Source organism: Neurospora crassa, linkage group III (genome assembly GCF_000182925.2).
Source record: "Neurospora crassa OR74A linkage group III, whole genome shotgun sequence".
In the NCBI taxonomy this organism is placed as follows: domain Eukaryota; kingdom Fungi; phylum Ascomycota; class Sordariomycetes; order Sordariales; family Sordariaceae; genus Neurospora; species Neurospora crassa.
The window spans coordinates 143,594-170,138 of NC_026503.1; the positions used below are offsets into that span (position 1 = coordinate 143,594).

Consider the following 26,545-nt stretch of genomic DNA (forward strand, 5'->3'; position numbering starts at 1 on the left):
TAATTAGGGGTATATAAAATAATATAATAAGATTCGGAAATTAAAGGAATTTAATATTAGAAACTAAATTTTACTTAATATAAAATATATTAAATAACGCCGCCTAAGTACTAAATTAATAAATAAATTTTTAGGACCCTTCTAAATTACTGAGGTTATTAGGGAGAAGAAAATAATATACCGATTTATATTCCTTATATATTACTAAATTTATTTAATATTCTTTATTATTCTATTAGAATTATACTATAGGAATCCTATTGCGGCGGTACTACAAAGGGAAGTTATAGATATTAAAGAGGATAATATTTAGTACGAAGTCGAGGCGATTATAAAGTATTATAAATTTGGCTGCTAATGTTAATTCTAAATTAAATAGAAGGGGTATCCGGATAATAAGAATTTATAGGTTTTATAAGAGGATATAAATTGCCCGGACCTTCTTAAGGAATATAAAGTTAGAGAAACGTAGTAGCAGCGTACTAGCAGCGGGCTGATTATTAAATTAATAAAGGTTAGTTCAGTAGTAGAAGGAGAATAGTAATTATTTAAAAATATAGAATAGAGATATAAGATATAAATATAAAACGTAGAGTAGAAATGTAAAACGTAAATGTAAATTACAAAGTAAAGACGTAAGACGTAGATGTAAAATGTAAAATATAAATATAAAATATAAACGCAAGATATAAACGTAAAATACAAAATAAAAATATAAAACGTAAATGTAAGTTGTAAAGTAGAAATATAAATAGAGATATAAAATATAAATATAAGATATAAATATAAGGTGTAAAGTAGAAATATAATATAGAAATATAAAAGTAGAAATATAAACTAAAAATATAAAGCAAAAATATAAAAGTAGAAATATAAGGCGGAAATGTAAAGTAGAAACGCTAAATAAGACGAAAAATAGGAAGGGAAGGTAATTTAATTTAATATAAGATACTAATAAAGTACTAAATAGAATATAGCCTGTATTTTCTATTATTACCCTAAATAAAAAAATCCTTAACAGCGTCTATTATTATTAATATAGGATTAGAATTTATAACCTTAGGAGGAATATTCCTGTATATTACTATACTTATTAATAATATTCGTAAATATTACTTTATATTATCTATTTATAATCCTCCTTTATAAATTCTAGTAATTCATTTAATTTTCTATTTATAAATATTAACCTCCTATTAATTATCTAACGTTAAGGACCCTAATTATAATTAGGGGAGGGGGTAATACGAGTAGGAGAGTTCGATATAGAAATATTTATAGGAGAATTACTATTATTAGTAATAGGATTATTAGTAGGGGCTATTAAATTAATATTAATATTAATATTGTTAATATTATAATAGTTAAGTTTTAAATAGCCCTTATAATTGAAGTTCTTAGTTCGGAGTATATTAAATAACATTATAGGGAGACTATTATTAATAAGGTATATTTATATTGTAATTGAAGTATTATTGCGGATTAATATAATTACTATAAGAGGGGGGTAAGTAGGGGGCTATTAGTATTAGTAAGGCGTATAATTTTAATTACTATATCCTATATATTATTTTAGAGATTATAAATATTGTAAGGGACTTCGAGTATATAGTGGCGTAGTAATAGTGAATATTGCGATCTTTCGTGGAATCTTGGAAGGAGAAGATGTTAGTAAAAAAAAAAAAAAAAAAAAAAAAAAAAAAAAAAAAAGAAAAAAGGGGGAGAGATAATAAAGGGAAAATAACGTACCTTTAGTTTAGTAAATATTCGTACTAATTAAATAGAATATTTTATATAGGTTTAGGGTTAGGGTACTAGCGAATGTTTAAATTAAAGTAATATTATATTCTAAATAAATAAAGGGGCGGATATTATTGAAGGATAAGAAAGGAGTAGCCGATTAAAGGTTAATTATAGGTATAAGGTAAGAGGAAGGAGAGGATGGAGTGAAAAGAAAGAAAATAGGGAGGAAAAGCGAATATATTAATTAGGTTTATAAGGGAAATAGGGATTAATATATAGATATATAATAAAAATATATACGTCCGTAATAGAGGCCGGCTTAAATAAGGGGGTAATTAAAATAGTTATAGAATTAAAGGAGGGGGTAATAAATATAATTATAAAGGTAAGAATAGGAAGAAGAAGAGAGGAGAGGTAAAGAAGGTAGGCGGAAGGAACGTTATATAAATAAAGGAGGAAGTCCCTATATAAATATAAATTAAAGTAAGTAAATATAATTCTAAGCGGGCGAATATAAAATAATATAGGGTAAGAAAAGTATTAAATAATTATATAAGTAGTAAGAGGGGGTAAATAGAAGGATGAAACGAAGACGATAGTTAGAAAGGGAAGGATAGGACGAATAGGTAGTAGTAGTAGTTATAAAAAAATAAAAGAGAAAGGTAGAAAATAGGAAAATACGTAATTCGGATTATAGTAGGGAGAGCGGAGGTAGTAGTTAAGAATTGTACTATTAGAATAAAGAGAATAATATAAAGAATGAAGCGAAGGTAATAGAAAGGTAATTAAAAAGGAATAATATAAATAAAGAAGGTTTATAAAGGAAGTAATATATAGAATTATAAGAGGCGAAGGAAGGAAACGAAGGTCCTAAGGATAAAATCTATAGGGAGGGGGATTGTATTTAAATATTGTAGTAAATTATAATAAATACGAATAATAGAAAATAATTTATAAAAGGAACTTTAGGATTCGATTATATAAATATTATATAGTAGGTATAAATAATAGAAGATACCTTATAAGAATATTAAGCCGCGCTACGAATATAGATAATAGAAAGTATCTAGTAAGAGGAATTACGGAATATAATTATATTAATATCCTAAGGTATTTAGTAATATTTTTAAATTTGGTATAGTATTCTTTATTAAGTAAAACGAAATTTACTACTTCGTACGCTTACGGAATAACGGTCTTAATAACGGTCGGGAACCCGGCTAATTTTTTAAATCTAATAATAGTTTTATATTTATATTTAGAATTTATAAGAATAGATATTACAATACCGATATTTTAGCGGGCGGAACATTAGCGCTTTATATTTAATATTGGTTTTGTATTTATATTTAGAATTTATAAGAATAGATATTATAATACCGATGTACTAGGAGGCGGAATACTAATTCTTTAAATTTAATACCGGTTTTATATCCGTATTTCGAATTTATAAAAATAGATAATACAATACCGATACTCTAATAAGTAATTCGCTAGTAATGGAACGGTTATAATCTGGAATATAGCGTTGGCGGCTATAGTAAATAATATTTAATAATACTACGGTATACCGATATTTATTATAGAAATTCCGAAAACGGAATTTATAAGGGGGGGGGTTGTATTAGGAAGCTAAGAGCCCGTATATAGAAGTACTTTAACGGCTATTATTCCCCTTCATTAATTAAAGTGTAGGATTATTAATAATAATATTTATATTGGGTCGGGCTTGCGGGAAGGATAATCCGGCACTATACTAAAGCGTTAAATTCGTATAAAGCTCTATAATACTTGTTAGCGGATAAATAAAGTTTACACAAATATAAAAGAGGTTTAATAGAGCGTAATTTATTATAGTCTGTAACTATCAATACATTTTTAAATTAACCCCTAATTTACTATCCCCTACGTATAGCCACGACCGTAGTTACCTCAGCCTACCTTTCGCCTACGTTCCTAACATATTGCGACTCAATCCAATTTAAGGCTCTTATAAATAATAATCTAATTTATTAATTATCTACCTATTCCTAGAATTATAATCGTTACTCCTAAATCAAAGAGGCATACTTAATCCTAGGCATAGCAGGCACTAAAAAACAAAGATATTTCGTTAGGAACAAAATTACTAATAAAAATATATAGGGAGTAGGTTTTTTATAAATAGGGTTAGCTATAGTAGGCAAGCTAGTATATTGGAAAAGACGTATAATATAAAGAAGTAGTGGGTAAAAGTGGATAAATTAAGGTATTTTGAGTGCCTCTAGGTATAAGATCTAGAAGATTCTATAACCCTAACCCTAAGTTTAACGGTCCGTCTACAGCTATTAAATACCCCGATTCAACTACCAGCACCCCCCCTTTTGCAATTTCGGGCCGTCAGCGTTGCAATTTGCAGGTTGCAGGAATTACCACCAGAGGGAATGCGGGCAGTAGAAATCCTTTGCAAAAGAGGGGATTTTGCAACTGGGGGGGGTTGCAAAAGCAGGGGTTTCTACTGTATTTGGGTCGAGGTAGATAGTAGTGGGACCACTTGGAGCATGGCACTAACTGAATTCCCCAGGTCAGGAAACGTTGGACCTTGGCAAGTTGAGGGCTTCAGGGCGAGACCCAGCACTTGAACGCACTTGCACGCCCTTGTTTCTGGGCATTTTCAAGGCCGCCCGCCCGCCCCGGCCTCCACATTGTCCCGACGGAACTTGCACTTTACAAGGCAAAGAGCAGCTTCGGTCACGATTTGGAAATGGATGTAGCGCCTTGGATGTTAAAATGATGAGACCGGCATCTGCCTCGTTGAAGGTTCTCTTCTCTTTCTGGCTTTGGCTGGCCAAGTTGCAGACTTCCATTGATTGCATTTCAGTTTCGTTATAGATGATAGTTGTGTGCGTGTCAACCACCCACTGCACTCATTACATGTGTATTGTACTTGTATACATGATAGTGTATAGAGGTATTGATTGCATCACAGGGTCTTGTTAACTGTCACTTATCATTGCCGTCGCCGCCCGTTGATGATGTCGTCGCCGGGCCGCCATCATCGCCTTGTTCTCGTCCTTGTCCAAAGCATCACATCACAACCAGAACGGCGAAAACCCCTGTGAGACTGCAACACACCATGGCGCCCTGACCTACCTGCACTGGTACCGGAGAAATACCTGGATAGCGCAAGTGACAGGCCGATCCACCTGTTACCGGCCGGTTTGGTCGCCAGAGTTGCGCAGGTGACCCCGTTGATGAACCGTCAGCGGCCCTCGTCCGTCTTCGTACCTGCTACTACTACTACTGCTACGCAGTATGCAAGTCTTGCCAAGTCTGCTTAGGATAGCTGGACCCTGTCGATTGAGGTCAGCCAATGAAAACGATTCAGTCATTCTCTGACCAATGAGGGATGATAATCAAGCGTCTAAGAGAGTCGCTCGGCTTGCTGCCACTCCACGTTCCAGGCATCTGCAACAGGACTTTTTGCACAGTGACTCTTTCCTTCTGACTTCCAGTCGTTCTTGAGACAACCAAAGAGGCCATCGGCATCTCCCACTTCGTTGAACAAGGAAGTCCGGAGGAAGGCGGGCATGGCCTCTTGGACTCTCCCGTCGCCCTTGTCTGGGGCAATTGCAAGCGATTCATGTACTATGTCCGCGGCATGGTCATGATGTGTGCGCACCAGCCTGGGAAGATGGAAAATGACATCACTGTCTGTTCGTCCACCCGGCGCGGTCAATTGCTATATGGTCGTCCATCCAAAGAAACAACTTTACATACGTACAGCTACCTAGTGATTTGCGCCTCTTGAAACCATGCATCTCCCTCTCATCATATTTCACTAGGTATCCTTCAGTCTAGTCGACACCGTCCGTACCGAGCACAGTTTGTTTGGCACAGTCGCAACCGGCAGTCAGTCGTCAGCCGGAGCATCTGCTGCGCGGCCGACCCTGAACTTTTGAAATACGCGTGTGCTTTTCTTCTTCTTGGATGATCAGATAGATATCTGGGACCCACTCTAACCTGACTGATCAAGGATGTTCGATGGCCGATCTGCGACTGCAACAGGCCGGCCAGTTGAGCCTCCAGATTCGCCCCGACAGCAACCACAAAACATCAGTCGCACAACACGTGGATGACAGACACAACTGATGATCTTCTAGATTTCCTCCCCATCGTCAGGAACAGGGTATCTGATGCTTCTGCCTCGGACTCTTTTTGCTGCAGCAGTTCTTGCCCGTCGGCTTCAATGCTACCTTGAGCCGCGTTGGACAAGCCTCGCTCTGATTGACCAGTTTTTTTCGCACCCGTTTCCGCTTGTGTACTAGCCTGCTGCACCTTATCTGCATGTTCTCCCATTCGTTTACTTCCTACATTCATTTGTTCACAGCCTCTTGATACTTTTTGGTTCCGATGCGTGTCTTTCATCAGACGTTACCTTCCTTCACTTTGCTTTTGGGAGACACCATCGCCATGCTCGACAGTCCGTATCCACTATGGGCAGTGGTATACATGATGGATCCTTTAAATTTTCGTCGTAATGGCCCGTTTTCCTTTGTTGGGCATCCCGACTCGCTTAACTGCTCATTTCAATTGCGAATCACAGCCCTTTTTGGGTCGCAGGTTCGGATCGAGACTTTTGCACTTGGCACAAGAAGAACAAAGAAATGCGACCTTCGCTTCACATAGCAACATGCCATACCACCACCTGGAGCGGCATAAGGCCCGGGATGTGAATGAGATGGCCTCAATGGCCTCAATGGCAATGGCCTCTCCCTGAGGCCCAGAGAAGAGGCTCAATTACCAGCTTTTCTGACGTACCAGTTCCTTAGCGTACAATGGCATTGCCATTTCCCATTCCGCGGTTGCCTTCAATCTTTTTGCCCAAGAAATGGCAGGTCTGATATCATTTTTCACCATTCCCAAGGGTGACGTGGTTGACTGTACATGCCGCCCTCCACTCACATTGACCATGTACATACAGTTACTGCCAGATCCAAGTGGGAGCCATCGGCACCAACAGGGCATTGCAGCGCATGGCATGGGCATGGCAACCAGGCATCCGCGGGCGTCCTATCGATATGAGCCCTCGAGATGGATGGTGTCAGACAGACCCCGAGACCCAACGCGACCTACGCTAGTGCCGTGTGGTTCATGCCTTGGGCTTACCCTAGAAACCAAAAAAGGGCGAGACGGGGTTATTGCGGCTACTTATCACCAATCACGTATTTTCTGCGGGTTTTGCCCGGACATACCATTGAGAGCTTGACTGTTGCCACTATAGGGTTGACTTTGGGAGACCAAGTCTTGTTTATTGGCAGTAGGACACGATATTGTAAAATGCTGGTTTGTTTGTTCGATTATAGGATAAACTGGAAAGTTTTGGAGCTCCTATTAGCCCCTCAAGAGAGACTGTCCTCTGATGGCTCTTTGTGGTTTGCTTATTCTTACACCCATGGTTCGAACAATTCGCACTAGTCTCGACATCCATCTAGGAAAATGTGTATAGCAGATCTGGACATTGAAAGACACAATATCAATTCACTGGAAATAGTATATGTAAGCGAAGACAGTCAAAAAAGACAAGGACGGGAGCTTCTTCCCTATCATCAAACTGCTATCATCGCTCCTATCAACAGCACGTGATTCAAAGATCCGGGGTTCTCCCGAGACTGGCATTCCTGCTCAGGTCCTATTTATACCTTGACGCTTTGAAACCTGACAACAAAGTCCCTGAGTTCTGAGAAGCATGAGTGATCAGGGATCCAGGGCTCTGTAAGCGGCCAGGAACATCGATCCGCTGACTGCAGAGCCAATGAAGCGGTAGTCTAAGAGACACAGTGTGTCAACTAGTGGGATATCTTAGTGGTCGTAACTCACACAGTTGAAATCCGACGCGCATTTACTGTAGTAACCGTGACTACAATGAAGTGTACAACAACTGAACCTCCATCTGGACCAAGCTCACCACCATCAATTATCACGGACTGGGGATGGACAAGCAATGAAGCTTGCGATTAGAGTCCTTGCGCGGTTGCGAGGGTACCTAGGTATCCATTCATCAAAGAAAGGGACTTTGGATTTTGAATGACTGACACAGATCCATCGCAACTGGACCTTCCATTGGTGTGGCCGGGCCCTCCGTCGATGCTGAGCTGGTGCCGGTTGGAAGCTTTGACGTCCGCGGAAGTGGACCTAGCTCGCGCTTGCAGTGCACAAGTCATACTACTACGAAATGTAGATATCAACTTTACCACATTCAGATATCAAAACTACGTTTTTTCTCCAACACCGAGGTTCACACATTGACATGCGGGGGGGTCCTTTCGCCGGCTGGTCCCCTGCACATGTACGCCGGAACTGCCCTGACCCCTAATTGACCCCTAAGCTCCGCACGCGCGGTAGGCAACTTACAGCATGGTGCTTGGACGCGGCGCAATTTGTTGTGCGATGCCTCGTTTGCTATGGTAGCGGGTGTACACTAGAGCCGCGACACAAGTCTTGGGATTGCTATCAGATCAGTCCAAGGAAAAAAGAGCAGCTGTTCAGAGCCGCCATATCCATAGCTCTTCGGTCACGATAACAATTACTACCTCTACACCGTTCGGCGCCTGTCCGACCCAGCTTATGTTTTTTGGCACCTCTAGGTAAATTACCTCTACTCTAGGAACTTTGAAATCGAACGGAAGCTGTAACTGAAGCTCTTTTCTGTTCACAAGTAGAATGGAATGCATTGTACCTACTACCTACCTACCTATCGAAGAACTCCCAAGTTCGCTGCCCGCGCGCTTGTCTTGCTTTTCTGGTTGCCTTGCATGAAGCCCATCCATATGTACCCAAGTCCGAAACCGAATCCGTCCACCCGCAGTCATGGTACCTCTACGCTATGGAGGGAGCATGGGGTATCCGCGGCTTAACATGGATTTGTCCACCCACCTCGCTGCGTGGACTCCATCCAGACATTACTGGCTGACGTTAGGTATTGTAACATGGCGCTCAAAAAAGCCAGGAAGGCCTGGCCTACCTCTGTACTCAATCTCATCATATTCATCGCCTCGATTCTCTAAAGTCCGCGGAGACCGCGGAAGCCCATGAGGCCAGGGGAGGCCATTCCTCAACTGAGGCCAATCTCATCTGCTAACTTGTGGTATTTCGCGGTCAGATCATTAGAGGTAGGTAGGTAGGTAGGTAGGTACCTACGTCTAGGTATCAAGAGGCCCAAGCTCTTGTTTCGGCTTGAAACCTCCATTGTAGTGGTGGGTGGGGGAGTGAGTGCACTGCCCGGAGAGAACTGGACTGGACTGGACTGTGGTGGTGTTAGTGTGCAGGTGTGTGACCCCCAACATCCATGCCTGGCAAACCCCAACATCCCGCCCCAACCTCAACGCAACGCAACATCGGACTGGACCCAGAAAAGCTACAGAAAGTCCAAGGGACGTCCTTGCCTCATTCACGACATGACGGGATCCCTTGTTCCCTGGCAGTTCCTTTGATCAGTTACCTGTACATAATACCTTCCTGCAGCAGCAAGTGCATGATGCCCGTCAAGCCTGCACTAACCGATACCGGGAAAATAGTACACACAGAGACCCGACTCAGAAAAGCTTCCATTGATTTATGTATATCGATAGTTTGGTTCTGATGCAATCATCCACCAACGTGACGAACAAGGTGACGGGATCGTGGCGCAGCAACGCAACCACCTGCAGTAACGGGACTGGACTAAGTGACGTCGGGTCCCAACCCGACCCTGCAGACCACTGACTTCACGTACATGATGTAGGTACCTACCTACGTAGTGTGCTTTCATACGTAAAATCAAGACAGCTCTGTGATGGGAGAAAGGAAATGACGCATCGGTCACTGAAATATTCCGTTCAGGGCGCCCCAGGCATCCCAAGGATGCAATTTCGATCCATGCGTGGGTTCGCGAAGGCAGCATACATAATCCAAAGACACTTGGCTTGATGTTGAGATGCCTGGACATGCCTCTTCCGTCAGCGGTACTGTAGTGCACTGCAGGCAGAAAGACTGACAAGAACAAAAAGAAATTAACGGCTGCTTTGACGAAAGAAGATGAAGCCATGTAGTGAAGAAAGAGTTCGGGGAAGCGGACCCGAGACCAGACATCTAGTGTAGATGGGATGGGCGTCTGGACATAGAGGTAAGATGGAGGGACACGGATCAAGGGACCAAGCTCACAGATCTACTTAACCACCTTGAGCTATGGGCAGCCCAGGAAGTACTACGAAGATTCGGAAGCTGTCGAGCTATGATGTTCCTGATGGTTCAACGTCCAACCGGTCCTTCCAGTCATGACTCTTGATCTTGAACGGGGCACTAAGTCCAAGGTAGGGAGGGTGAACTCCGAAGTAGGTAGGTACCCACCAACTTTATTGTTTGAGGAAGGGGAACCTGGAAGCACGAAAACAGACGTTCGATTATTCCATCATAGAGGTAGGAAGTATCTCCATAGAGAAGATGAGATGCTCGACTTGGACTTATACTACAAGTACAAATATGTGATCAAGCTACCCCTCCATCTCATCTTGCCCGCCCGTCCATCTCAATTCCAAGAAGTGTGAGCCCTGTCTCGGAGGGGCGCATGAATGGAGGGGTCGCCAGGGGGGAATTCAGGTACCTTATCGCTAGCGAGGGGTAGAGAGGAATGTACCTACCGATTTAGATAGTTGAATCGCCGGGGCAGCAGTACGGTAAATTGCCATTTGCTCTGCGATGCTGTTCCAACATGAATGTATCGGAAAGAAAAAGGGGGATGTTTTGGAGAAGACCCTTTCAAGAACCCTAGCGAAGAGGGAACCGAGATGATCATTCTTGATATGTGTACATTGGGTGATTGGGGTCATGGAGTGAGGGGGGCGACGAGGGCTTGCTTCTCCAACACCCGACCTTGCAATGCCCCGCGCATGGACCAAGCCCCGGGCCCTAGACACCCGCCCCCACTCCGACAACGCTGACACGGATCTCAACAGAACTCACAACACAGACCACCTACACTACGCTTTGAAGCCGGGACCGGGGGGGCCAAAGGGGGCCCCCGGAAAATCCACATCTTTTCTCCGCGGACGGGACCCGCTGGGATCCGGTAATTTACCCCGGATTCCGGATGGAGTCTACCTATCCATCTCTCCACAAGCTCCGCAGTCGGTGCTCCACGCCTTGAACGTCAAACACAATGAAGTCGACATGCCGATGATGGTGATCGATGATCGGTGATCATGTACAGCAAATCCTTCCGTTCAAGCCGCCGAAGACACCCGTGTGCGCCGCTTCGGGGCCATTTGGGATTCGGAAGCCTCTAGGTAATCAGCCCGGAAAGCAAAGTACCTAGTCCTTGACTTTGCGACCGGGTACGTACAAAAGATGACGTTGGAGACCAGCAAAGCCGGATTAGGTGAGGCTACAACAATTTCAATAGCTCAATGGGCTCGTTATTTGGCTTCCATCTGCCAAATCACTGTCGACTTGGTCATGCTCTTTTTTACGAACTGGTCATGCTCTTTTTTACGAACTTGCTGCTTGCTTAGATATAAACGCCCAAGTAGACGAAAATTTCCATCCGTTCACAGGCTGCTTGCGGACATCTTCGGACAGCTTAATTCCAATTTGTTTGTTAGCTCTTACCCCAAGTAGGACACATCCCAACCCATTAGGTATGGTCGAATAACCAATTATTATCATCTAGTTCGACATATTCATGCTAATTATCGAAAGAAAACACACCACCCACCAGTATCGAAGGGCACACAAAGGTACTCGGCCTTACGCTATAATCCGGGAGACATGGGTGAAATTGGCCACACACTCCATTCATTCATGCCCCTTTGCAGCCTTTTGCATTGCCAAGTCTCCAACTTTGCCTTTTTTTGGTCCATCCAGATTTCCTGTTCTCCACCAGAAAAGAAAAGACCCAACCAACAACCAACATGAATCTTCATCGAACTCAGCTATGTACCAATCCATGAAAGCTCACAAAATCAACCACGATACAATTTGAGTCTAGAACAAGAGCAGCGACTCCTTTGGTTCTTCACTTATTTTCACTTATTCCCTGTCCTTTTCTTTCCCGTTTGGCCCCCCTGAGATTCATACGATCCCATCACACACAGACACACAGACACAATACGCTGTACTCCCCTTGCCATATCACAGTGGGTAACCAGCAACTTTCTCCCGTCCCCGTCTCCGTCCGTCCCTATCCCCGAGCCGCGTGGATGCCATGCCATGCCCTGGTCCCAGCCTGCAAAGGCAAAGTGCAGCAAGCAAGCCCCCGTGATCGCCTCGTGCAGGCTGGCTGGCTAGTCTAGGTAGTCTAGTAACCTACATACCTACCTACCTACATACCGACCGGTCGGTCTACATACATAAATAAACCCTGTCACACTGCAGGATGCAAAAAAAAGTTGCAGAATGCGATACATAACTTAACGAACCGTTCGAGCCGTTCGAGCCGCTCAAGCCGCACACGCTGCTGCATGGGGTTCATTCAGTTTGGGGGAATTGAACACAGACACAGGGTAAACCTTTTTAAACATTAGTCAGAGGCCGGGCAAGTTTACGGTTGCGTAACACGCACGAGGCCGTTCATGGGGATACTGCATATGTAAATTGATGCCGGAACTCGTGGGATCATATCACATCGTTGTTATACCATTCAATTGAATTTAAACCCAGGGATTGACTGACACTCGAGATTCCAACATTTCACCAAAGCGTCAGGTAACGGAGTGAAACTTCATTCGGATTCCGGAAGCAGTTCAAAAAATCCAAGAAAATATGTACCTCTATATATGCCCGCCCATTACAATGAAGGGGCCAAGTCACAGAGACCGCAGGTGGCTAATTCTATCCTTTCCTCACTTTGACTCTACCTTACCTTACTGACCTACCTTATCTGCCTTACCTACCTACCCCTACATTGGGACCAACAGGCCGAGGTACACAGCACTATACAGCATACAATACCTCACCTCGCACGACATATATATACAACATAAGGTAACAGCAATAGCATTACATTCTACCTAGCTACTCTACGCAGCACATCGACATAGTACCTAGCAAGCAAGCAAGCAGTCAAGCAGGGCCGTCCGCGAATCATAGGTACTTCTTTTAGCAAATTCCACAATTCTTCCATCCAAATTGAGGCACCAATAATGATAGGACTGGGTGCAATGCTTCTGGGTGACAGATGCAAGTTTCGATCTTTGTTCTCTCTTTTCTTCTTCTTTTATTATTTTGAAGAATTGCCCCATGAAACGATTGGATCCCCGGGGCGTTTGACAGACGTACAAGGGCTCTACACAAGGAAAACAACATGGGACGACAACCATTGTGTAGATGACTCGATGGCTATACTATCGCTAACTCTTTTCGTATTCTTACAGCCAAATCCACAAAGCAATCCCAGCTGGTTTATCATTGACGCCTTGTCATTCTTCAACCTCTATACCTCAAGTATCCCACAGGCCGTGCCAAGAATGAAACGGGGCACATTACTGTGAGTATCCAAGGACTCCTTCTCAAGCAGACAAATCGTTTCTTGGTAGGAACAAATCCAATAAACAAACTTCCATCCGGTACTGTCCGCCTACACTACTGTGCAGAAAAGACTTTCCCGACACCAATCTCTTCTTGCCCGTTTCCGTGTCGGCTCTAGCCCGTCATTTCCACCTCGCACAGATCGCAGCACTCACGGAAGCGTGACAAGATCCATCAAAGCCAAACAACCGGCTCGAAGTGTTGAACCATACGGAAGAGAGTGATCACGGGAAGCGACATTGTGGTGGTGAAAGTCTTGATTGGTTGAGAGAGAAAGAAAGATGAAGAAAGGAGGATGAAAACCGATTTATATACAGGGTAGCCATGTATGGATCGTATCCACTAATACCAAGAGAATGCCAAGAACTGGTGATGGCTTCAACATTCAACACGAAGTTCCCATAATGTCGAGGTGGAAAGTGAATGGCTATTTCCAATTCGAAATAGCTTGTGTCACAGCGTTCGCGGCTTCAACCGCAAAAAGAACGGCCGCAAAATTGCTAGTATACAACTGTCAGTGATGAATCTTATAACTTGGGAATAGCATTGACTTACTTATCGGGGACCCAAGGGCGCCACTAGGGCTCCGGGCGGGCGGCGGCGGCGTTAGCGGGAGGGGCGGCGGCAGGAGCAGCGGGGGCGGCGGCGGTAGGAGCAGGGGCGGCGGCGGCAGGAGTAGGGGCCAATTCGAGACTCCCGCGGGAGGAAAAGGTTAGATTGCCGAAATCTATGGCAAGGCGGTCTACGGAGATGTCCGTATTGTTGACGGGCTGCCAACCTTGATAGATTTGCTGCTGCTGCTGCTGCTGTTGCTGCTGTTGTTGTTGTTGCTCTTGGTGGCGAGCTAGTAGCTCGCCGAGTTCTGGGACCCGGAAGGGAACATGTTCTCGTGGTAACCGCCTGTTTCTAGTTAGTAAAGAATAGAGAGGACCGAGAAGAGAAAGGCAAAAATAAAAACCAATTGGGATATAATATAAACTTACAGTAGCGGCCAACTCGGGCCGGCCCAGAAAAAAATCCAAGCCAAGACAACAACCCAGACGCCAACAGAGAGTAGCTTGGGAAGGACAGCAATCAGAAGAGCGTTAAGACACGCGGAAGCCATATTGTGATGGGACGGGATATAACATTTACTAACAAATGCTGAAGAGAAAGGAATTCTGACGAGAGGTTGGGCCGGGGGAAGAGGAATCTTCCTGAAAGCTTGCGCTCGTGGTCTCGCGGGACGTGTTGTCGTGGGAGTCGACTGTTTCCGGCTAGCGAGGAATAGAGAGGAACGAGGGGACCTTGTGCCATAAGGCAGTCATCAGGGTGATGGTGGTGATGATGGATATGTTGAAGCGAATGAAGATGTGATGCTGACGAGAAAGAAACCGACGACAAGCCGAGGCGGGGAGAGGGATCTTATAGCTTTCTGGGTGCCCCAACTGAGCTGGTAAAGCGTGCTGTATCTGGTAGGGATATGGAACATGACTCTTCCAGCTTCATGAGAGAACCAAGGGAAGGCAGGGCCCCAGACGGAGAAGGTAGGTAGAGGTAGGTAACCTGAAGGCACCCAATATTGTTCTGTTCCTTGATGATGCCTGAGTTAGCATGGTTCCTCCTTCGACGTGCCGGATCGTGTCCTCACTCCAACCTCAAGAACGGAAAGACTCGGTGTTAAGGGGAAGGGAATGCGATGGACACCTGCAGGTCTTGACAAGTGCCCTCATCTCACAGACGGCGGGGTTCGTCTAGTAGACACAAGCGTTTACTACCTAGACTGCGGCCTGTTTACAAAAGACAAGAGCGATGACGGCATCTCTCAGCTGGTGTTGGGGGCGGGGGCAAGGCAAGTCAACCGGGCAGTCACGATCCTCCGCTAAAATCACTGCACTTCTTGTTTGTCGACAGACCGAGTGCATCCTGCACATGGCCCGACGCCTTCACCTTCGAGAGGTACACTTACTTCCACTACTTGCTTCCCGCTTCCAGGATCAAAGCTGAACCTTCCTTTTCGTCCCGTCACCTTCTGTCTTGTTGTTTGCTGCCTCCACGGCGTAGCCCGGTCAGATGTCGCATATTCTGCACTGCAGTGCTTTGGTACCTAGGTATATTTAGGTACCTCTAGGTACTTAGGTACTTATGCTGCTGGAGAAGGTCTTCCACGTCATCACACTGGAGTGTACCTTCCCACAGCGGGAACAACCTCCAACTCTTGTCTCGGCCACTGCAGTACTTACCTGTAAAGGCGTCTGCTCCTGGCTCTCTCAAGATGTCCGGTCAGAAGTTAGGTGACCTTCGTTGCGTTTCGATCCCAACAAGAGACATGGGAGTCTCCTGCCGCGCGGCGCCCACCGTCGCGCCCTCACCCAGGCCGGCGGCGGAACATTGCAGGTGTTGCCATGACCACGAATGGTCACCAGTAAGGAATGTGGTGGTGTGTTCAGTACGTGGCATCTCACCGTTTTGTAACACGTGAGACATAGAAGATTGTCCATGCTCGGTCTGTTTTTATATTCGTTCGGTAATGTACCTATCTACCTATGTGGGTGTAAACCAGCGGAGCAGGACTACTAGTGATCAAATGCCGGTTGTGGAAATCATGAGATTTGAAAGACCATGTATTGTTTTGTCTTGTTTGTGTGTTTGGAAACCATGGCTTGTCGAGAAACTTGCCACTACCTATTTAGGCAGAGGTAGTTGTAGTCTGTAGAAAGCGCACCACATCCAAAAGTAATCCCAAGCAGGTACCTAGGTACCTCTAGGCTTCATTTCCCTCTTTGTCCGTGCTTTCCTCCAGCAACACTACCTCTAAGGTACCTCTACACCTGGCCTTTTCCTCCCATCCAGTAGAGGTAAGTACCTCACACGTGCTCTTTGAGATCCACCTTTCATCTTTCGAAGAGGCACCTATCGTGGCGAAGAAGACGAAAGCTCGTCCCGAGAAGAATTTGCAAGTTCGCAAAGTGCACCAGCAGTAGCGACCAAGCCGATCACCATCCTGAGGGTAAAGCCGAAAGAGCCCTCCCCGTCGTCATCGCTGTCAGAGGTGGTATCATCTTCTTCGGAAGAGGTACTAGATGTACTACCTGGAGTGCAGCAGGTACTAGAATTGCTGGAGGTAGTACCGGAAGCATCCCAAGCCGTCTTCATGTCCTGGCCCGTCATCAAAGCAGGCCACATCCGATCCACCAACCTACAACGGCCGTTGAGTCCCGAAAGGATACCTCCGCCGACTCCATGGCCATGGGCGTGTGCAAATGGGAGAGGTCGCGCCCATTCCATGTCATGCAGCCGCCGTTCCATGTCCTCCAGCCGCCGTTCCATGTGGCGTCTGTAGTCGGGAGTGGAGGAATCGTGATCATTCCGACGATGGACATATGGTCTGTCATAGTCGTTGGGATCTTGGGAGATGAAGGCTGTGGCGAGCATCTCATCGTCACAACGCTGGAGCTGGAAGAAAATATTTTGTCTCGGTAGCAACCACCACTCTCTTGAGCCGGGCCTCATGGATGTCATATGTACATCCCTGATGGGGTTGTAGGCGTTGAGACGCGACATCGTGTTTGTGTTCCTATATGTACCATGGCCAGCAGGAGTGCAGCCAGAGAGTAGTAGACTCTTCACGTCCATTCTCTTGACTGCTTTGCGGGTCGGAGCAAAAAGGTAGGCCACCACGAGCCAGCGGCCTGTCAGCCACCTGCTGTTATCGTCAGACTGGTCGTGGTTGTCTTGGATGTCTAGACGTTGCGAAAAGACAATCCGCCGGGCGTAGCGAAGATTGGGATAGCGAACGCGTGGGTAGGCGTAGACGGGATGACGGCCGGCAAAGGCGTCGGGTAGTTGATAGGAGGTCCAGTTGGCTAGCGCGCGCGTGTCGGCCTTGTTTTCTTCGTTGTCGTTGGTGGAGAACGCAGAGGCGGTTCCGGTCAGACATTCCTCCAGCTCAGTGAGCTGCGTGGGGAGATCGACGAAGAAATGGCGAAGTTCCATATACCATTCCGCCTCAACAGTCTTGTATCTGTTGGTAGACTTGGCGACATTCCAGTTTGTTTCAACAGGATAATGTTGAGAGACGAGAACAGATGTGAACTTCCGGATCGCTTCTGGGGGAGGCCTGAGCTCAACGGGCGGTTGAGGAGGTGGCTGTTGCAGTGTTTCTTCGGTGAAATGGTATAACCAAGAGCGAAGAGTGTAACTCATCTTTTGAAAAGAGTATTTCCAGGCATTGTTGCTATTCTTTTTATGGAGATCATGGACAAGCTGCGTGTTCCAATCTTCGTAAAATCGGTAGTGCGGTGCATCATACCGACCGCAAAGCTCAGGTTGTCGGTCGGACGGGGCGCGAAACTGGTTGCCTCCAGACTGGGAGAAGACATGGTAGGCATTGCTGTTACTCTGTGAGGAGTGGCCCATGGGGTGTTCGGCATCAAGGACAATTTGATTGCTATATTGGGTGACAGGCTGTTGGATGGATCCGTCCATGTCTTCGTCGTTGGAAACGGCGCCGCGATACCTGGGGAGAATAGTCGGATTGGACGACATGATAAAAATGGTCGAGCGTAAGTTGAAGGTTACGTAGAGGTAGATTTAGTGCATGTGTGGATGTTGGGGAGTTTGTATGACCAAAATCATTTGGTAAAAGAGGGAGAAAGGAAGGGCGGGTAGGCTTTAAGTACTTGACCTCTACGGTATTTAGAGGTGTGAAGGCGGAAGCACATCTATAGTATCTTGCCTGACTGGTTTCGAATCCGGTATCCGAGTTGGACTTCCTGCTTCTCCGGCATACTATACGTGTGCATATTTGGGTGAAATGCATATGCAGCTTCTTCTGGTGCATCAGGGCTGTAGAGGTATCTATAAACTCGGGTCATTCCTTTTTGTTTCCCTGGAAATTAGACATGATCAGACATAATCAGATATGTCGGTATGAGTTCGAAACTTCCCCATTTCTGCCCGTAGAAAATACCGCAAAGATTCGGGGGATAGCTTTTTAGGTTCCAGGAAAATCAGGCATAGTCTGCAAGCATACTGCAACATTATATGCCCACCAAATTTCTACGCAAGACGGTGATTCTGATTGTCCCCACCCTCCAGCACCCTCGAGGAATAGGTGAGAAAGGCAGGACATTAGAGAAATCGAATTTACAGTACTTTGGGTTAGCAACACATCTCCCCCACTCTTTTTATCAGACATAAAACGCACATATTCGTGCAGTGTGCTTATAGATTATGCCTGATTTCCTGGGAACCTAAAAAGCTATCCCCCGAATCTTTGCGGTACGTGTAGCGGGGACGACGCATTGTCACCCCGAAGCATACATTGTAAATCCAATTCTTCTGGTGCCCTGTCATTTTCCTCTGTCTTTCCGATAGTGTTGGCGAGTGGGGACATTCGAATTCACCTGCATGCATACAATTTCTGGCGAGCACGAATATTGCAGTATGTTTAAAGACCATTCCTGATCTCCAGGAAACCAAAAACGGATGGCCTGAGTATATACGATACACAGACAGGCAGGATCCCAGCACATCCGATTGAGTACTTCCTTATGTTTTCAAGCAACACAGCATCTCCCATTGTCCCGCACGTAAGCACGAGGTTTGTCTTCTGGATCTCGTCGGATTTCAGGCTATCCTTCCGTTCTGTGCAACTCAGCCAGAAGAGAGGTATCCACGCGAAAGCCCTCATACTCTTGTTCCACACATGTACCAAACACCTGCAACCAAGAGCGAGCATAAGGTCTCACCCGCTCCTTTGAAGTACCGCAACGGGCAAGACTTTGTTTGTTTACGGTATGGTGTTGACTGGCCTCAAGCTTGGGAGGGACAACTTGTTCGTCGGGAGTAGAAGATCCGAAGTGCCTCAGGCACCGGCCTCGGTATCGGTGGCAGCGGAAGCGCCAAACGGGGTGCTGGTGCTCTGGGGGTCCATGATCGTGCTGCCCGTTACAATTTCGTGGGTGTCTGCATGGAGTGTTATTCGTGGCATACTCCATATCTACTCCAATAGCATCGGGGTCGACTTGGACTGGAGTGGTGGGCGTGTTGGGGGTAGCAGCTCATTCTCTAGATCTGGTGACTGGCTGGATTGTCGATTAGCATTTTCCTACACAAAATCGTAAAGGGATGCCAACAATGAATGCCCGGAATGCGAACGGAAGTCAACTTACAAACCCCAGAGCTGATTCATGCCTATCAAGCCGTCTCAACTCTCAAGTGAAGGCGAAGGTGATGATGTAGATGACTACAGAGTCCGAGGCACTTGGATGTCGAGGACATGATGTTTTTGATGATGAAGTGATTGCCAATTTTAGGTCCCAAAACTTGAGTGATAGTGATGAAGAGAGGAGAGAGGAGTTTCGAAGAATTCAAGAGCTTCTACAGTAGCCTTGCGGCTGGTTGCATATATAGAGCAACGACATGAATCAATTGAACACAGAAGGGCATTGGAAAGTTGACGCAAGGTCTCGAGCTCAAATACAAAGAAACCAGTATTGGACTGTCCAACACACGAAGAGCATCCGGCATTGCTATGTTGTGGAGAAACAGGCCAAGAATCAGAGTTGCAACATCCAGCCGAATCATTTCCCAATCTCAATGCTGGTGACTTCAGTTAATAATGGAAGAAGAAGAGGAGGGAAGAGGAAAATGAAGGGGGGGGGGGATTCTCTGTAACTGTACATTGGTACGCGAGTACCTCCAAGAATTCACGTGTGGATCGAAAATGCATCCTACTGTGCTCAACAGCGCGGCGGCCTGCCAGGTTAATACAATTCATTGTTGCCAGCGGAAATCACACTTCAGTTCCGCTTCTCAGGGCTGGCGCAAACTGAAGTGGAAGTCACGGCCCGGACTGCTGGGTGCTTGCCGTGCGATACCGGGGCAATCTGGACCTGCCATAGGTAAGTCGCCCCACACCCGGAATACACGATCCGTCGACCTCATTCGCACTTGCTTCTCGCTCGCCATCCCATCCTGTTCTAGAATTATTGGGGCAGAGAGCGACGCGGCGCCTGCCCCATGTTCAAGACCCAGGTCAAGGCATCATGGTACCTCAGGAAGTGGAAGGAGGACAGGTTCCTAGGATGGGTGCGTATCTTGATCATGATAAAGGGCAGTCACGGGGACTTGGCTCCATGCCCAGAAATGAAAGGGTCACCAGTCTCGAGAGGTTTCTTTTCTCGAATTCAAGGTGCCGAGGTGCCTCGCATTAGCTTGAGGTTGGTCAGGCCGCCCCAGGTCATAACAACATTAAGTTATGTCTCGGTCAAGGGCGCCCTCTTCGGTGAAAGACTTTTTCAGTGGAAGTGACGGTTTAACCTTCCACCCTTTCCTTTCTTTCGCAGATCACGTCCCCAACCCACGTCATAAACAAGCCAAGAAAACTGAGGCCTTTGGGACAAACATTTGAGGAAAGAGCCTCCATCCTCGTGTCTTTCGGATGTGGAATGGAGCGCTCCCCGATAAAGGAGCATGAACAGGCAACTGCGTTAGGGCCATGAAACATGTGGAGCTTCGTTCCAGTCCCCAAGCCCGAATGATGGACGGATGAGTAAGGAGTGTCCGGCCTGCACTGGGAAAGAGAACTTAGATGGCTCTCATGCGCACTTGCACATCATGATCATGACACCATATTAACGACAGTAGGCAAATGGGATGTCCAGACTAGGCCAACTTGGAACAACGATACGACCACTGGTCCGGCTCACGCCCCTCTCGTTCTTCCCGGGCCTTTTGCCAGGCAGATGCCCCAGTTCTTCCTGCCTGCTGTCAAGGTGGCCATCTTCTGCCCCGCCATCGCCACGGCAGTAGCCAAGGCAGTAACAAAAGTCCAGGACAACTGAAACGACCCGTCGGGTCCGAGAAGGCCGCAGCGTGAGCGCTCACGTTTGAATTGAGGAAGGCGCAGGCCAGTTTCCGCACTACCAAGATACATCAGAGGTACTACGTACCACTCCGTCGAATGAGGTCGTGACGGGGAAGGGAAGGGAAAGAGGGGACGGAGAAAACGACTGAGCAGTCTCCCCCTTAGACCCGGTGGCAGAAGAAGTCACCATCAGTTTAGTGATTGAACCAACGGCTGAATGCAGTATGCAACGCCCGCAATTGCAGGCAGCGGGGAAGAAACGGGACTCAGGATTGGTGGTCGGGCGGCATGGGCGTTACACCACTAACATTTACAACGCTAAACCGGCGTTAGCTTCGATAAGGGCTCATCTAAGTCAAAGAATGAACCGGACACCTTCAGTTACTACGGTCAAGTACAATTGACACCTTTGGCATCCTCTTGCAGGCATTTACAAATCTTTGTAATACCTCATGTTGGCGATTGACTGTGTTTCCCAGATTCAACAATACCTATTGGACTCTCGCAGATGTGTTTCCAACTTGTCACAAGGCATTCCGTAGTTTGGTAACGGTGTTTCCTCAACACTAACGAGCAGCATTGGGCTATCCGCATCTAGTTCATTTTCAATCCCCTTCTTCAGTTACGATCGCTCCGAGGTATGTTTAGAAACAACAGAACGGCCCGGGCCGCGCAAGCATTCCATCCGACCTGGGTCTGGGTAGAGGTGCCTACCGCAAAGTCTGCAAAGACAGCACAAAAGGATTTCGGGCAACTAGGAGATTGTCGGCTGAGAATCAAGAATGGGTTCGGTAAGTAGCCACCTGACCTGGCGGGGGGAGGGAATTGAGGTACATGTGTGTGGACAAGAGGGCTTGCGTCGCGGATATTCTGGATAAATTGTGCAGAGATGAGCAACTGGAGCAAGTGGAGGCAAATGTCGGATGAGATTTGGGAGATGATCCTTGCGGTTGAGTGCGTGCTGCGTGGAAAAGGACTGGAAGTAGGTACCCGGCTGCGGTCATGGGACATATTCACCGGAGAGAGAGCTGCATTTCATCCAAAAATGGACACTCATGGCATGCCCGGAGAATCAGAAAGTCGGACTCGGACATGGACTCGGACACCAGGCTCGAGACATGTATTTCTACCTCTACTTTCTGCATTATGGTGCAGCCCGGCGGCAAGAAAGACGAGGAAGCATCCGAGGCATGGTTCGAAGCTTTCTCTCTGTTCAAGGCCTGTCCTTCTTCTTCCTCCTTCATCAACTTTTCTCCTCCTCTATTCTCCCTAGCATCAACAGTCAGCAAAAGCTATCGTCAACACTGAGGAAAAGCTTGTAGGTTCTACTGAGCATTGCTTCCCATTTACCAGCATTCCTCCGCTAATCTCGAACTTCTGTCTAGCCAAAGCCATCATGTCGTCCATGCATACCACACTCCCCGGTATTCATGGCCCCGTTTCCCCCAACGAACACGGCTCCATTCAACAGCCTGTGAGCCGGCATGGTGACAAAGTCGCCCTTGACGCCGCCAAACACTCGGTGGGCCACTCCTCTCAGAGTAACAACACTGCCCACGACACCGTCTACGAGGACTGGAACACGATGAAGGATACATGTAGCAACCTTGGAAATGCCTGTGGTACTTCGAGTACTACCTCCAGCCCATCTAGCACCTCCAGTACCTCTTCTCAAAATGGTATCGCCACCTCCAACATCAATGAACACTTGACAATGCTAGAAGACGCTTTTGTTATGATGGTGGGCTTTGGGGTTGGATATTTATTGGGTTCCATGTTGAGAAAAATCTGGCATATGAAACAGCTCTTCTCCTGCGCTTCACGATGGCTTCAATCGCAAAAGCTGAAAAGGCGTCTCTCAACAAACGACATCCAGATGGACAGACAGAGGTCCCCAAACAAACACGCAAAAATTGATAGGACTTGGGTTTTCAGTAAACCTACTCCTAGCTAGACAATTAGACAATCACATTCGTGTGGACGGCACATTCTCTTTTCCTTTTTTGTTTCTTGAAAATGTACCTAGGACTAGAAAGGTTTTTGATTGGTGGAATTGGCGTGGACCTAGGTAGCAAGCACAACCTTCACCTACAAAACTCGTTGAGGCTAAACTTCTACTACATACTCTACTTGGAGGTCTTCGCGGTGATGGCTTGTTAAAGCCACGTAAGCAGTGTAGTAGGACAGCCGCGTCATTGATAAACCTAGGAAGAGGTAGTCGTAGTGGTACTTTCGTACAAGTCGTTATGTCGCCATTTCGGGTCCCAAATTTATACATGTTGAAGCTGTCATGATCCACATCAAAAGTTAGGTACTGCGTTTTTCTTTATGTTAACCCTCACAGGCAGTCGGTACATAATTCATCCTCCCACTGGGTTTTGCTGGGTTCTGACCGTTGTGGGAGAGAGAGAGCACTTCACTTTGAAACTTGCCGAGTACCTCTAGACCAGATGACTTGAGATTGGTTTTGCAAAAGACATCACGCTTTTATTGCTGATTTTCCTCTACTGGAATAACCTCAATCCGAAATGAAGCTGCTCATTGATTGACCCTGTTAATGATGCCTCGCTTTGCTATGGAAGTTTCGAGTGCCTTTGGTTGGTGTGCTTGTGGCACCCGCCTGGCTCACTTCCATGTTCATGTCGTGCCAAAGACAAGACGGATATGCTTAGAACTCTAGCTGCCTGGTAATACCAGATGTCACTCGGTCGTTGCAGAAAACATGTTAATTGGATGAAGAATTGCCTAGAGGTCGACAAATTGAGCTATTGATTTATTGTCAAGTTACGCTAAAGTTGTTACGATAGAGGCATTGTTGCTGATTCTCCTCTAATCACTACTGACATAACCTCGATCTCAATCGAAGCCGCGTGCTGATGAGCCTTTGAAGGACGGAGATGCCTCGCCTGCATGTATTTGGCATGCACTTCCGGCCGCTGTTGAATCCATACATGTGTCCATCTCACTCGGTAGAAGTATTGGGCTAATCGTCGGTCCAATCCCACACAAGGCCGTCAAGATCCGTCGTCGCGTGTGGAGGTACTGTGTACTGACCCGTCATCAAAGCCGGCCACAGCCGATCAATGCGATGGCAGCGGTCCTCGAGTTCCTGGGGGATAGGTACTCCGATAGGGACAGCATCGATGTTAGTTTCGCCTGGGTTGCATCCTTTTAGGTAGGGGTCGTAGTAGACGGTAGGAAACATCTCCGTTTCGTCTTCCGGGTTGCCGGTTTCCGTTCCCCCCACGATAACAGTCTTCTTTGTGGTCGTAGTCGTGGAAGTGATAGTGGTGTCAGCAGCCTTGTCTTCGATTTCCACAAGGATAGGAGTTGAGGCCGTTGAGGTCGTTGTTGTTGTTGTTGTTGTCGTTGTTGTTGTCGTTGAGGTTGTTATGCCGCCGCCACCGCCATACCGATAGATGTAAAGCTCGGATGCCAACTTCTTTCTCCGCTCAAGCTGGTAGAATGTGCCAGTCGCCGGACCGTCACCACTACGAATACAGTTGTGCGGGTCCCAGGACTGGGCACGGAGAGCCAGCATAGTGTCAGTGTTGTAGTGGGTAATTGGACCTGCACCTGAGCATGAGCCTGTACCATGGGCAGCGGTCATGGTACCGGAGCAGCCCGTTGATAACAGGGTTTTGACGTCCATGTTGAACATGGCTTTGGGCGTAGAGGCAAAAACGTAGGCCACTACGAGCCAGCGACCCGTCAGCTGCTTTCCATCCCCCTTGGCGCTCCGCTGCGAGAAAATCCTCCGTTGGGAGCATCGGAGGGGGGTGATCGGTTCTGTGCCAGTTGGGTCGGTAAAATAGAACCATATGGCTGGTTCCAATTCGGTGTTGGGGATTTCGTAAGAGGTCCAGTTTGCTAGGGCGGCGGTGTCTGTGAGGTTCGTGTTATCGTCAGAAGAGGATGACGAGGAGAGATAGTGCTCAAGCTCTTGAAGCTGCTGGTCTAGGTCGACAAAGAAGTGGCGAAGTTGAATGTGCCACTCTGTGTTCCTCGGCACATCAACTCGAAGCATTGTGAGTTCCCGGGAGACGTGGACGGGGTAATGGAAAGATTCGATGTAGTACTTGAATCGAGCCATGTTTGTCGTGGGTGGCTGCCTGAGCGTGCCCTGTCTGATAAGATTGTGAATCGTCGGGACATCAAAGTCTTCTTGATGTACGTGTAGCCCAACATCAGGACCAAAAGGCTCATCGTTGTTCGGTATGGGGGAGTGGTTAGACGTGGTCGATGTAAAACCGTCAACGGCAATCTGGGTGCGCTTGGGCTGCTGAACAGTCTCATGGGCGTTTGTTCCACCGTGGGATGTGAGGCGTTGGACGTCACGGCCCGGGCCCTTGATGAAATTGGCGCGGTTGTCATGGTTAGCTTGTCGGGAGGGAGTCTTGGGCCGGAGTGCAAAACGACCGGTCCGGAAGAAGGATGAAAGCATGACGGGCGATGGTCAGGTTCCTGGTGGATGAATGTTGATGGTTGACCGAGGTACTCGATGCTGGAAGGATAGATCAAACGAAGGAACTGGAACGGGGAAAGAAGAGTAGAGGAGGGTGTTTTATACCTACCTCTACTTAGTGGTGGCAAAGGCGAAACATTAAGCAGCTCCCTCTCTCAAGGATTTGAAAATATACATGCATACATCTGCCCGTACAGTTCCGGATGCATGCTGATGAACACCTGTCTTCATTCTGCAGATTTCTATAGGAGTAACGACTTGGCTGAATCAAGGAAGTTGACTTGGAAGGCCAGAAAGCCCTCATGTTTATTCGAGGCATGCTCGCTTCCAACTTTCTGTTGACCGGCCGGGCAGGTCATGGACTGGCAGTTTGCGTGTTATCGGAAGACAGAGAGCGTCGGACATGAACGGAAAGAGGATATGGACATGGCAGCCATTAAGAAAAATAGGAGAAAGCTGCAGATGTGTGACGCGATTTCCCTGCATTTGTGTTCTGTACCGAGATTGAATAAGTAGTCGTCAACTCCGACTCGGAGTGTCCTTCGGTTGTCGTTGCGGGCGTCCAACGCGCGAATGCGTCAGCCACACCGTCAGCCCCATAAACAGCCACATCCACCATCATCCTCGAGGGACCAATCAAGAGGCCCGGTAAAGCTGTCGGTCACGTGCACAGGCGTTCATTTCGCACACCACACAAAAGTGTGCTTTTCAGGATTCAACAACCTGAAGTGGAAGAGCCGTGTCACTGGAGCAATCTTTCCGAATCTCTTCATCAGCCCAATCTTCAAGTGACGACGAAGGGAATAAAAGTTCAGAGGTCGTCTCGTCTTCCACCACCCGCAACCCGATACAACGGAAAGCAGAGCAAAAAGCGACCAGCTGAGTTGCCTCGTCGTATAGACTCGAAATACCAGACCTGGACTGTTGTTCGTCTGGCTGATCTT

General features: G+C 46.8%; 6 protein-coding genes across 6 annotated transcripts; 1 reads left to right on the forward strand and 5 right to left on the reverse strand.

Annotated features, from left to right (window-relative positions):
* Positions 1 to 5,838: 5,838 nt before the first annotated feature.
* Positions 5,839 to 6,771, reverse strand: NCU09145 (hypothetical protein; the record flags this gene model as incomplete). Its single annotated transcript, XM_953144.1, has 2 exons — positions 5,839 to 6,065; positions 6,705 to 6,771. 2 exons carry the CDS (start codon positions 6,769 to 6,771, stop codon positions 5,839 to 5,841), a joined length of 294 nt encoding a protein of 97 aa, XP_958237.1.
* A 6,757-nt stretch (positions 6,772 to 13,528) lies between these two features.
* Positions 13,529 to 14,898, reverse strand: NCU09147 (hypothetical protein). The gene is made up of 3 exons (XM_011395687.1): positions 14,268 to 14,898; positions 13,840 to 14,184; positions 13,529 to 13,784 (listed from the first exon to the last, which is right to left on the reverse strand). The coding sequence occupies exons 1-2, from the start codon at positions 14,387 to 14,389 to the stop codon at positions 13,863 to 13,865; spliced, it is 444 nt and encodes a 147-aa protein (XP_011393989.1). The 5' UTR covers positions 14,390 to 14,898; the 3' UTR covers positions 13,529 to 13,784; positions 13,840 to 13,862.
* Positions 14,899 to 15,871: 973 nt separating this feature from the next.
* Positions 15,872 to 17,811, reverse strand: NCU09148 (hypothetical protein; the record flags this gene model as incomplete). Its single annotated transcript, XM_953147.2, has 1 exon — positions 15,872 to 17,811. One exon carries the CDS (start codon positions 17,809 to 17,811, stop codon positions 16,177 to 16,179), a length of 1,635 nt encoding a protein of 544 aa, XP_958240.1. The 3' UTR covers positions 15,872 to 16,176.
* A 2,478-nt stretch (positions 17,812 to 20,289) lies between these two features.
* NCU09149 (hypothetical protein) lies at positions 20,290 to 21,113 on the forward strand (the record flags this gene model as incomplete). The annotated part of the gene is made up of 2 exons (XM_953148.1): positions 20,290 to 20,358; positions 20,934 to 21,113. The coding sequence occupies 2 exons, from the start codon at positions 20,290 to 20,292 to the stop codon at positions 21,111 to 21,113; spliced, it is 249 nt and encodes an 82-aa protein (XP_958241.1).
* A 1,266-nt stretch (positions 21,114 to 22,379) lies between these two features.
* NCU09150 (hypothetical protein) lies at positions 22,380 to 23,414 on the reverse strand (the record flags this gene model as incomplete). Its single annotated transcript, XM_953149.1, has 3 exons — positions 22,380 to 22,405; positions 22,550 to 22,853; positions 23,262 to 23,414. 3 exons carry the CDS (start codon positions 23,412 to 23,414, stop codon positions 22,380 to 22,382), a joined length of 483 nt encoding a protein of 160 aa, XP_958242.1.
* A 652-nt stretch (positions 23,415 to 24,066) lies between these two features.
* Positions 24,067 to 25,888, reverse strand: rsk (resistant to Spore killer). Its single transcript, XM_953150.2, has one exon. It carries the CDS (start codon positions 25,578 to 25,580, stop codon positions 24,120 to 24,122), a length of 1,461 nt encoding a protein of 486 aa, XP_958243.1. The 5' UTR covers positions 25,581 to 25,888; the 3' UTR covers positions 24,067 to 24,119.
* Between the last annotated feature and the right edge of the window lie 657 nt (positions 25,889 to 26,545).

What these genes read in the sequence shown, in the direction of transcription:
- rsk (XM_953150.2), bottom strand. Translation starts at nt 25,580, where the DNA reads ATGCTTTCATCCTTCTTCCGGACCGGTCGTTTTGCACTCCGGCCCAAG.
- NCU09147 (XM_011395687.1), bottom strand. Translation starts at nt 14,389, where the DNA reads ATGGCTTCCGCGTGTCTTAACGCTCTTCTGATTGCTGTCCTTCCCAAG. An exon ending in GGCCCGAGTTGGCCGCTACT is followed by an intron (nt 14,185 to 14,267) that starts GTAAGTTTATAT and finishes AACTAGAAACAG; the next exon opens with GCGGTTACCACGAGAACATG.